Below are 12,485 nucleotides of genomic sequence, written 5' to 3'. Positions count from 1 at the left end.
AAAAGAAAATTCAAGACTGGTCAGTTAACCTTGGTCACGACAACACATGAAGTATATTAATATCACAATCGTTCCGCACATTTGAACTTTATTCATAACCAATTCCTAAATTTATATAAACCACGATAGCTATCGTTTGGATCGTCCATCGTGCGCACATTCGCCTGCACGATGCAATCGCATATTGTGCAGACATCGTGCGCACATCGTGTAACTTTGTGCGATCCCACAACTGTATGAATGCGTAAGGTATGGCCCATCCGAAGACTAACAAGGGCAACTTCATCTTGATGGTTGTCTCTATAGCATGGAGAACATTCACCGATGATAGGTTTAACGGAATGCAATTCATTATTGGTATATTGATTCCATTCCTTGAGCTGTTAAAATTTGTTTAATAAGTGGTTTAAAATCAGTAAAATGAAGTTTAAAAGCAACAGGTGGTAGCGAGAAACCCAGCAGAAAGCAATACGAAAGTTTATCATATAGTATTAATGTATTGCGAATGAAAATATTTTCGATATTTCTATTGCTATAAGTTTGCTCCGAGGTAGATAAAAAATCGTATCAAATTCTTCAATAAAAGCCTGATAGTGTATGGTGATGACCTCCCGCCCTTGAAACTCTAGCACTCAGCTGTTAGTGAAATAGTTATAGAGTGATGAACTTGAATCGCTGTTCCAATTGCAACATGTAACAGACATCACATATGCCCCCCCTCCCCTGATAACATACTAAAAGTAAAAAGTCTAAATTGAATATAAGTATATAACAATATTTTCCGTCAGCGCCGTTAATTTCCCAACAGATTTTGCATCAGCAGCTGTTTGAATTTATTATGGAAAATGGGTGATTCATATGTTTAGATAGATATGATAACACATCAGCTATTAACAGTTTCGAATTTCGTGTTTTCCATTAGATAATTTAAGAAAAACGTTAAGTACATGTGGATATTCTGAACCGTGCAAATATTTGAATGAATTAAAACATCACGGCAAACCTCTGGGACTAAATGTCTACACTAAACCTGCAAGCTTGAAGATTGTACCAAAGGCACACATGTGAAAAGCATTTTGTATAACGAATGAATCAGGCTGTCGTCTTATGCTAATGTTTATGGTTACTTCTCAGAGGATTTGTGTTCTAATTTGTTTCAAAATTTTGATTTGATTCTCAAAATGATTAAAAGTTTGGTCTATGTAAAGGTATTATGTCCAGCCAAATTTCACTTTAGGAACACATACATGCACTTTTTTCAGTGATCGCCGTGTTAATATTCATTTTGTTTTCTTGAATATAAGTTTGGATTATGGTTCTGATTTTGCACAAATCTGATCCCAATCATAATCTGCCTAGAGAAACAAAATTTCGTGATTGTCAGTAAACTGTGCGAGGTGTATGATATTATACATGAATATCGTGCTCTTAAACTGTCGTTAGACTTCATCACATAAACTTTCTCCCCTGGGCTTACATTCAACTCGAAGCCAAACCTATCAAGAAGGACAAAACGTTCGTGGGGAAAGAGGACAAAAGGTAAAGATATCTCTTTTAATAGCTTTACGCCTCTCTGAGGGTACTTGATGCTACATGTACATTTTTGCTGTATATATCATTACATAAGGAGAGGAAGTACTTTTCGTTAACAAAATATTGATTTTTATATAAAATCTCAAATACGTTCACTAAATATAGATTCACATAAGAGAAACCCTTCTCATAATGCTGCACAATCATTTGGATTGTAACAAGTATATTTAAGTAAATAGAATCATCAATTCCTTTCTATTATACACAACATTTAGAGAAAAATCTAAAGTTTGCAGGATTTGTTCATATAACATCCCTAAAACGTATGTGTGTAACGTTTTGTTCAACAAGAAAGTTTAATCAAACATATTGTTTTCGGTACGCAAGTATCTTAAGGAGCGTTGGTGCATTTCTTTGAACCAAGGAGTTCTTTAAATGACAGTTACGGTAGATGGTACTCGGGCCAAGCAGATGTTAGTACCAACAGCTCACAGGGCCTAAGCTTTATACGGTGTCCACGATGAGGTGAGTCACCAAAGTTCTCTACAAGAACTTAAATGTTCATTATGAGTTCCCAGAGAAGCATCAAAGCGACCAGGGTCGTGACTCCGAAACCAAGATGTTAAAGAAACCTTGTAAGTTCGCAGGGGTTAAGAAACCTAGAACAATTCTATACCACCCCTTGGGAAAATGGTTTTACAGAGAGGTTCAATCATACTCTCCTTGACATGCTTGCCACAGTTGTAGATGAAAAAAGTGGATTGGAAGTCGTATGTCCCATCCATGGTTCCTCCACGTCCCCACTTTCTGATGTTTAGTTGGCACATCCGGCTTGCTGTAGATGGCTTTCTAGGTGTTGCTACAGACAGCAAGGGGATGGGGGGAGTATACATACCATGCTGCAGCTAACGAAGTCAATAACAGCCTGACAAAACAAGGCTAGGCATGATACGAAGGTTAGGGAGTGTACCATTGAGTTAGGGTGATCAGATGCTGGTCCAGAAAAGTGGGTTTCCAAGGGAAACACAAACTAGCTGGCAGATGGAAGCATGATCCACATAGGAAGGGAAACAGAGATGATAAGATAACTATCTATAAGATGCGAAGTGAGAAGGGAACTGGTCCCCTTCGTACACTGCTCCGGAATATGTTGTTTCCATTTACGACACCGCCCATTGATGAAGTAGAGGAGCAGACGAGTAACAAAGCCCTCACAGCTCCTGTTAGTCGATCCAAAAAATAAACAAGCCAAGTACTCATACTGTCTCTGATTCATATTTGAGCAGTACTAGTTCATTTGTTAGTTGTAGTGAGCGATATATTATTCCCCATGTCTGATTTCCCCTCTAAACGGCCCTAGAGCTTAGAAAAAAAAAAAAAAAAAACAGAAGCTCAAGGCCAGTTAACAGAGTTGCTGATGAATTCAGAACTGCCTCTGCAGTATCCCTTAGGGATGATCATGGTTCTGAGCTTGGTTGGGTTGTGGAGTCTCCTAGGGGTCCGGAGTGGAAAGTACGTCCAGAAAAAACCTTTAAAATCCCGGACAGAGAGTGGGTTATGTCACAGCTCATTAATGAGGGACCTAGGGTGGAATTTTTGTGTAAGATACTATTCAGGAAATTTTGATTATTTTTGATACTTTAAATGTGGAGTTTCATTCACAGATTGTATGGTGTTGACTACCCGGTACATCCCTAATGTGGGGATAATGCCTGTTAAGTTGGTGAAGCCATAGAAGCTGTTGTTATATCAGGGATTACAATCAAAGGTTGTCCTGTACAATCTTTTAAGCTTGGAGTGGTCACCCAGGAGTCCCTACAGTGCTTATGGTTATATGTATATATTTAGTATATCTGTTTACGTGTATGTATTCTGTTTACGTGTATGTGAAGTAACTGTGCATGCATGGGGTATTGTTTACATGACTGTATATGTCCTCTGGAATGTATGGTATGTAGCAGAACTGGTCCGACGTGACATTGACAACAACAGGAATGCAACTCTGCAATTTAACACCTCGCATCACATGCTTATTGCGTTCCCACACCTGTTTATGTCACGATTCCCTTATATCGTAAAGAATTCCGTCGCCATTCAGAAGCCTGGTAGGTTGACAATGTCGAGTGTAAGGTTGCGTATCATTTGCATTCGCGACAGGTCGAGTCCGTTTCGGAAGTTATTGCAAGTATGTATATTTGTTTTTGTAGTTTTTTTCTTTCGTAAATAGGATGCTAATAAAGACACCTGAACCTAAATTTTGCCAAGTGTGAGTTACTTCGCCCCGGTGACAACACCCTTGTTGCAACATCCGTGACGAACGTGACGTAAATGTTTGAAAAGTAACGGTCTCACAACGTGGCTTACACACTGTGGACGTTGTGAACAAATGTGACGTTTTCCGATTGTGCTGTATCCGTTCATATAGGTGAATACCAGTTTCTAACATCGGGTTTGCCGATTTGATAGTCTCCATTCATTTCATCTCATTTTGTTTACCTTTTCGATATCGTTGTTGTTTTTATTCTCGAGATTCCAGATCAACTGGTTATTAATTAGTTTTGACCCGGAATTTCAAATATTCAGTCAGAGATATTAATATATACATATATGTATGTATATATACACAATTGACTTGAATAGCATCAGTCACAGCTTGTTGCTCTTGTCAGTGCCTTCGTTTTTCATTTAACTTGTTCTAACCGCTCGTTCTTGTCTTTATTAAGGACATATTGCAATATGGCGTATTGCAATGGGTTTGAAAATGCCATTTGGGAAAACAGAATTGATGCAGATGTATGCGGCTCTCAGTGGAAAAAACTAGGATCTTGGTTTATAGGGACGTCAGGTGAAAATGAGAGGGAATTTCTTGAATTAGCTTTGAATACACTTCAACAAAATATCAAACCACGAAAATACATTCCAGAAGATCCATTACTTATTACCCCTGAGGTGAAATCTTCAGCAATTTATAGAGATGAAATGGCTAAACTGAAGGTGGAACTGAAGTTTCTGAATGAGACATTGGCTGAATCCATTCCGTACTCCAGTGTCCGGTACCAGGTAAAATTAACGTCAACTTAAACGGTCAAAGAAAATAAGAAACAATCATTTAAGTTAAACATTAAGTACGAAATATAAATATTATGAGAAATTAAAAGTTATATGACCATAATATGACAATTATTTCCTCCATTAAATGTCAAGGCGCAATTTCAATCAAGAAATGTATTGTAAATATCCTTTTAAATTACCATGAATCATACGAATTTGTGGTTTCATAATAAGCCTACTACAGGCACTTGGTCAGTACATATGAGATATGGGAAGGCTTAAATGACACATTTATGACAGTTCGAATGGAAACAAATCTGGTATCTTTTTTATCACTTGATCGATTTTTCGGACAAGTGTTGTGGATGTCAAACTTGAAGTCATATCTATCTGATCTTTCTTCTAGAGTTTTTATTGTTACGAATCATTGTTATCTGTGGATGTGTTACGTCAGTTAATTATCTTACGTGTTGTCACAATAAGCTATATGACTCATCAATGAATTCTGAATTTTATTTTTTGAGGGTGCCGAGCGCTACATAAATCATGAGTTTTCCATATATTAACAGGGTCATATGGTCTCTAAAACAACGATACCAGCCAAATTAGGATTTCTGTCTGCCTGGATGACAAATGCAAACAATGCGTGTGGAGAGAGTGGTCCAGTGACGATACAACTGGAAAAGGAGGTTGGGAAACAATTGTGTGACTTGATTGGCTTTGACGTGTCACAAGGTCCAAGAGGATATATCACAAGTGGTGGATCGTCTGCCAATATTGAAGCTTTATGGGCATCCAGAAATGTAAAGTTCTTCCCTTTGGCAGTCCAAAAAGCTATTCGGGAAGAACCAACTTTAGCAGATGTAAAGGATCTAAGGGTGTATATTCCCAGATTGGATAGAAAACAGAAGTTGATATCCTGCTCAACATGGGATCTTCTGAACCTTAAACTTGATGACGTCATATATTTACCACAAGAAATTGAGCGTCTGACAAGCAAAGACCACACTTATTTTCAAGGTGATATAAACAAGTAAGGACTTTTTTCTTTGCTACGATAAATCATATGTTGTAGGTCAGTTGTTGTTTTGCATTTCCCAATGTCATATAAAGACGGGAATCAAGAACGATTCAGCCGCTTGTTGTAGTGCATTACATGTACTGATATGTTGATAGAAATGTAATTATGACGTAACATCCTCAAAAACCAAGATCATTATGAGAAATGTGTCGACAGATATATGTCATTCCACGAAGATATTATAACCTGGAGACAGTAACACCACATGGCTGGTCCTGCTATTATTTTTATTAAAGTATTTTTATCGACGTTGTTTTGAAATAATCTCCCTTGTGCAACGAATTCAATATTCGAACTTAATTCAAGGTACAGTATGGCTTACAAAGGATTTGTCGAGTTCTTCCGACTGCACGACTTGATCCATTATAATTCGGAGAGTTTGTGTGAAGTACCAGAAATGTGGTGGTAATGTCTCTAATAACGTATTTATTAGGTTGTGACCACCGCCGGTGCATAGAGCTTGTATATCGTCTAATGATGTTAGCTGGGATGGCGTTTCCCTTCTCGCCAGTTCCTGTAAGTTGGAGGCCGTACTCATTTTCCTAGGACATCCCAGTTGTGGATCTTCTATCGCGATACCGCATTGTTTTTAAATTGCCTTTTACAATGACTTAATCAAGTTCGATATGCCGCCCAAGATCACCATTCTACCCCCCAACAAGCGTCTGGGAAGAATTCTTTCTGTTGTCGCCATACTAGCTTTGTCCCATCTTCGTACATCAAACAAACCCTACTTATCAGTGAAAAAGTGTTCCACATCTGGAAGGGCCATCGTCATTGTCGCCGAGGCTAGTCAAGGTTGGTGCGACGTCGTCGCCTAAAGACGGTTCATGCGTAAGGCCTCCTCGCACACATTCCATGGCGTTTCAGCCTGTTATGGATGGTCAAGTTGTCTACCCATCGACCATGCAAATTCTTAGACAGTCGGATGCTGAAGCAGTTGCAGTAAAATTTTGCCATAAATGACAAACATTCTTACAACCTTGAGTTGCATTGGGCCAGTTTGGAGCATAATAATAGCCATTTCGCTATCATTTCAACAGAATCATATGGCAGTCATAAGAAATATAAAATTTTCTAAAAAACTCAAATGATTAATGAACGACTATATAATTTCATTTCAGCTCTGCGGAAACGTCTAGAAGAATGTTTAGTGAAGAAGGTCCCGATTATTGCCTTGATCTGTGTAATCGGCACGACAGAGCACGGAGCTGTGGATCCTGTTGAAGAGATTCTGAAATTGAGAGCAGAGTATAGGAAAAAAGTAACATGAATTACTATGAAAAATATTAATATTATGAATTATCTCATTGACAAATTAATAACGAAGAGAGAACTTGTGAAATTGTTTGGATGCGGGATTTTTTGCTAGTTTTCTGTTTTTAAAATAACAATTCCAATCAACGTGTTTCAAGGCCTAAATTTCTACCTGTTAGCTGATGGAGCCTGGGGTGGTTATTTCGCGACCCTGATGAGAAAGCCAGAGGAGAAAGACCACTTGTTGCCAGCCTTTCCTATCAGTAATTACGTCTGCAAACAGATATCCTGCTTAAAGGATGTAGATACAGTAACCATTGATCCTCACAAGACAGGATATTGTCCCTATCCGGCTGGAGGTATTTGTTACCGGTAAGATATAATATACCATGTTACATGATCTATGGAATTTGTTAAAATACGGTCGCAATTTACATACGTCACTGAAACAGTATATGAGTAATTGTTATCTTTCTCCTTGTTCATAAGAGCACGAGATTTTTTCGTTATTCAAAGCGAAATTCCGTATAACAAAACTATCCGTGTAGCATCGGTTGGGCTATCGTCCCCAAATTGTCCTACCTAACAATAAGTGACTGTGTGCTCCTTTCTTATGATTGCAAGGTATCAACATATATGTATGTTTGCACATGCGATGTGCGCACGGATTTTGTTTTAACTAAGTGTTTGCCAAGGGCACTGTCTCGTATTGTAACTGAATGAGTAAAAGCACTCTTTGAAAGGCATATTTCCCTTAGAACAATACTGAGCTAGACCACCCTCCGAGTGCGCGTGTTTGTACGAAATGTTATTGTAAACTTCCGAATGATAGAGCGGAACTTAAACCTGTTTCATACAGCAATTAAACTAAAGTATACTGTCGAAGGCCTCCAGCAGGACTCCCCACTCGGTTACATACTGACAACGGGTAAACCAGTCATTACCAGAAATAGTAGCGATAATTTTAAGGGAGTCATGGATGACACGGTCAATGGACAGAGCCTCATTAAATGCGAACTAATGGCCAAAACGTGAGACGGTATCAAGGGAGACATTCGTGAAAACGACCGTTTAGAAAGAATGATTATGCATTGAAACATAGGTGCAGTTCACAACCTACGAACAGAATGATTTAAGAGAGTATTTACATATGAGAGATATATCAACATGGCTGATTTGCAACTGAAGTTCGGTCTCCTTCTCTTATGACTTCATCTAAAATACCAAAACATCCATACTTTGTTGTCTCCTTTATTAAATCGTGCATGAAAATGACGGTTAATCGCTATAGAGTTAAACGACATGAATATCAATATCATTGAAAAGTGAAATTAAGAATAAACCTATGTACAAAAAATTGTTTCTCTGAAGGAACGGACAAATGAAGTCAGCCTTGGCTTTTGCTACTGATATGCTGCATGGCACGGGTTATACGGATAGTAATTGTTATGGACTCGAGACTTCGAAACCAGGGGCAGCGGCGGCTGGTGTCTACCTGGCTCACAAGGTAATTTATGGCGGGCTTTAAACTATGTTAACTGAATAAATATAAAACTCGTGCTAAACCTAACATACAAACATGCCAGAAAATCAAAAGCTGAAGATAACGTTATACGATATCATTTCAATAAATGCTTTTGTAAGTTTTCATCAATCAAATCTTTATAATTAATATTGTTGTTCTGTAACCATCCACAATATTATCCCCATTGAGCAGAAACACGATATCGTAATAGCGCTATCCATGTGGTAAACTCTGCGCAAAAGTTTCCGTCTGGTAAAATATTGCAGCACCTAGTACAATTCTGGAAGCGTACTTTACAGGGAGTTTTTTATTCCGCAAAGGAATTAAAAAGCCGGAAGGACTTAATGTCTTTTAAATAGTATAGGTGGTCAATCTGTGCTACCTTATACTGTATAAAATGCCTGCACAATACGACGTTTTGAGTTGAAATGAGTTTACGCCATTCATTCGCTTATCCATTTTTTATCCTTGATATTGAAAGACTAACTTTCGCGCTTTAAGTTTGCCAATCCTTTATGCGCCCTAAGGGTACAAAATAGTACACAATGTCTTGTCCATTAGGTCACCTTACTATTTGAGCATTATTCAAGAACTTGGCACGTTCTTGATATATCAGGAAATGTACGTGTGAAATATTATAGCACAAAAATTATTTAATTACAAGCACAACGAATGCTTTAACAACAGCAATGCTATTTGCGATGCTGAAACCACTGGCTTATCTGTTTCTGCATTCAAATCAATTTTACCAGTTACATTTACTGACCCACTTACAACTGGTTAAATTTATGGACACCAGAAGTGCAATATGTACGGCTCAAATTTGTTTTGTTTTGAATGTGTAGTTAAATCACAGCTAGATTTAATACAAACACGTATAACAACGGACTACATGCTGTAAGAGATCAGTCTACTTGCGTGGTAATTTAATGAATTTTGGAAATTCGTTTCTCTTTTTTAAATAAATACAACATACTATTCCTTCATATTACTGACCACTAGCGGAAGAGGTCATGAACAGCTATTTTTTGAACAATTTGATACTTCAGACTGTCCAGCAAAGTTATGTTCCTGAATGATTTGTTGAATAATATTACTTATAACATTGGCTCTGGAAAATCTTAATTTAACTATAACAGTGTTGTATTTATTTCAATTTTTGAGAAATGATGTGCCTAGTTGTGTCTTAGATATGAATTTATATTCTACAGCTGAGTTATATTAATAGAACACACAATTAGACAAAGAGTTACATTTAAACTGGCACCATTAAAAGACAAGTAAAAGTTTCTACCCCATTCCAGGAAATTGAACTATATAATAGAAATAAATATTCTCTTTCCTTGCATCAAATAAAACCAGAACAATAACAACTTTGCAGTTTGGTTTTACAATTTGCAAATGGTAAAAAATATAACAATGAAAATATAAGATAAAATATAGATATAATATTCAATAATATATATAAAAAAAAAAACTAAATATGCAATATAGGTTTAGGTCTACTGCATCATGCCCCAATCTAGATTTTGTTCTCTTAGCAATACTGACGAGTGAGATGTTGATGCAGTTTTAATCCAAATTTAGCTTAATTGTATCTAAAACTGGGTTTTTGAATTATTCCAATAAATTAAATATCGCGGTTGTGTTTGAGTGAGAGTCATTATCGAACTTACAATGAAAAAATACGAAAAGAAGGTATATGACTTTCGGTCGTGTTACCCACCACCTACAATCTAAGCGCTCCCAACCCCTTCTCTAAACAAACATTTAATGTACTAAATAACTAGCAATAGTATGATGGAAAATGTTTGCAGGTGATCGGTCTGCACAGTTCTGGATATGGACGAATTCTAGGACAGTCAATCCTCGGCGCCAAACTGTTCTACTGCGCATGGCTAACAGCAGCCAATCCTGATGACGAATTTGTTTGTGTTCCTTTGATCCCGATTCCGGAGGCTTATGATGAGGAAAAAGCGATGAAATTTATCCGTAAAAGAATTCTACATTCATCTTATGAGGATATAGTTCTGGTATGTGTAATGCTGATTACTAGTGTAGTTTTGAAATGGTATCATGAGATAAGTTAACGGAGATCAAGAGTGAAATTCAGAGTTATTGGTTGGGAGAAGAAGATTCTATCCCGTCGCAATAGTCATGGTCATATAGACAGCGCATGTGGATAACAGGTGTTCTAAATTATTCATAGTGCGAACTCACTGTAATGACATGTAAATGGTGTTAATATATCCTACGTTCTAAGTAACATGACTGTTATTTTGTATGATATTGAAATAGTTTATTTTGTTTAACGCCAGGATATCGAGGCGATGGATTTCCTTTCGGAGATAGGTCCTGATTTATTCGTCAATGCCTTCGCTGTTAATGTCAAGGGTAACGCGTGTGTCGTCAAATGTAACCGTCTAAACATGGCCGTATTCAACAGACTGTCACACACAGATCCCAAACAAAGAAGTGTTTGTGACGTGCCACTGTTCCTGACAAAATCGAGACTTTCCCAGAAAGAATGTAGCACGTAGGGATTTAAAAATAGTTATTTCGAAAAGATTTATTTTTCTGTCCTGAGATTCAAGGTATAGCTAAAACAATGTTTAAGAGATAAAAAAAAATGGCACAATATGATGTTTCAGGCAAGTGATCATGAAAGTTTGTGTGCGAATCTTCTGATTTGGTTTACTAGATGGATATCAAGAATTTACGTAATAAATTAGCACGGAAAGCTCTTCTGTGATGGATATGATTGTATTTGTTTTCTCCAAGGTATCAAAAGAAACAGCGGACGTTCTTGTCTTCCTAAAGAACACGGTTATGAACCCCTGGACGGCGGCTGACCAGACAATTCAGATGCTGGTGCGACATTTCCGACAAGTGGTCACTCAATGCATCGCAGAGGTAATGGATATACTGATTTCAATACTTTATTCTCAAATTTAATACTCATTTGAATTAATAATACATCAGTTCTCTATTTTCTGAATTTCCACATCTGTTGTTCAATGACTAAGATTTGTTCAGGGTCGAATTCATGTTTATTCATTACATTACACATTACTGTTATTGCTACATTTAAATTTAAATGTAATTTTTATTTTTATGACTTTCAAGCAGTAATTCGTAAGCAGTTTGCAGCAGATGAATTAGATATTGATATTAGATTTACTCTAAAGATGGTATCACTTATTTATTACAAGCTTAAGTGTAACTTACAACCCCAGAAACTTTCAAATCGTCGGAAATTTTCATATGCTAACTGTTGACGTTTTACAAATGCATTCTTTTTCAGATTAACCAGACGGAATAAAATCAACAAATGACGAAAAGCAAGCTGAGAAATGCTTTCATCGGAAATATACAATGATGTATACATACCGAATGTTTACGTTTGTTTAATAATATGTTCAATCTTATATTTTAACATTCAGTTCATGTATATCTCATTCTATGAAATTCTTCTTGCAGTGCAATGTATTTACGTTGACTGGCTCACCATTCCAGATGAGGCATGGTAGTTTTAAGTGTTGTCCTCTGGAACCGGAAACTCCACTTTTAATCATATTAAACAACTATTTAAATGACATATCCCGCTAGTATTATGATTCCGTCATGTCATGAAGCAAGGCAGACACAAGATTGTGTTTTGTGATTTATTTGCTCAAATACCATTGTGTCCATATTTTTTCAACGATTTTGTGCCATTTGCCATCTGTTGTATATATAGCCTACGTAACCAGATCAGTTTTTCAAGTGCAAATAAAAAATATTGTGCTTAAATTTAAGCCCCCCACCCCCTCGTTCACGATTATTCTTCATAATGCTACCTCTTTATATTTTATCTGATCAAATAAAAAATACAAAAACGAGTTTTAAAAGGTTCTGTATTTAGTTTTCTGATAGCGGATTCGTCTGAATTTCTTACGATATATGCAAAGGTGATTGCATATGAGAAGGGACTTTAAAATGTGTATTCTTCCAAATCATTAGACATTTTTTTTTCATCATATTTTAGTTTGACAATTT

At 36.9% G+C, this 12,485-nt stretch overlaps 1 protein-coding gene across 1 annotated transcript; it reads left to right on the top strand.

Annotated features, from left to right (window-relative positions):
- Window positions 1–4,269: 4,269 nt before the first annotated feature.
- Window positions 4,270–11,360, top strand: LOC132552914 (L-tyrosine decarboxylase-like; the record flags this gene model as incomplete). The annotated part of the gene is given in 10 exon segments (XM_060217113.1): window positions 4,270–4,593; window positions 5,154–5,617; window positions 5,972–6,053; window positions 6,286–6,463; window positions 6,790–6,927; window positions 7,078–7,294; window positions 8,294–8,429; window positions 10,265–10,480; window positions 10,766–11,026; window positions 11,229–11,360. Coding segments are annotated over 10 exon segments (2,148 nt in total), but the record flags the coding sequence as incomplete, so codon positions are not given.
- Window positions 11,361–12,485: the final 1,125 nt, after the last annotated feature.

The sequence above is a fragment of the Ylistrum balloti genome, unplaced genomic scaffold (assembly GCF_031769215.1).
Source record: "Ylistrum balloti isolate Yb309-2 unplaced genomic scaffold, AGI_CSIRO_Ybal_v1 Utg370288, whole genome shotgun sequence".
Lineage (NCBI taxonomy): Eukaryota > Metazoa > Mollusca > Bivalvia > Pectinida > Pectinidae > Ylistrum > Ylistrum balloti.
This window is presented reverse-complemented; position numbering and strand designations above follow the sequence as displayed.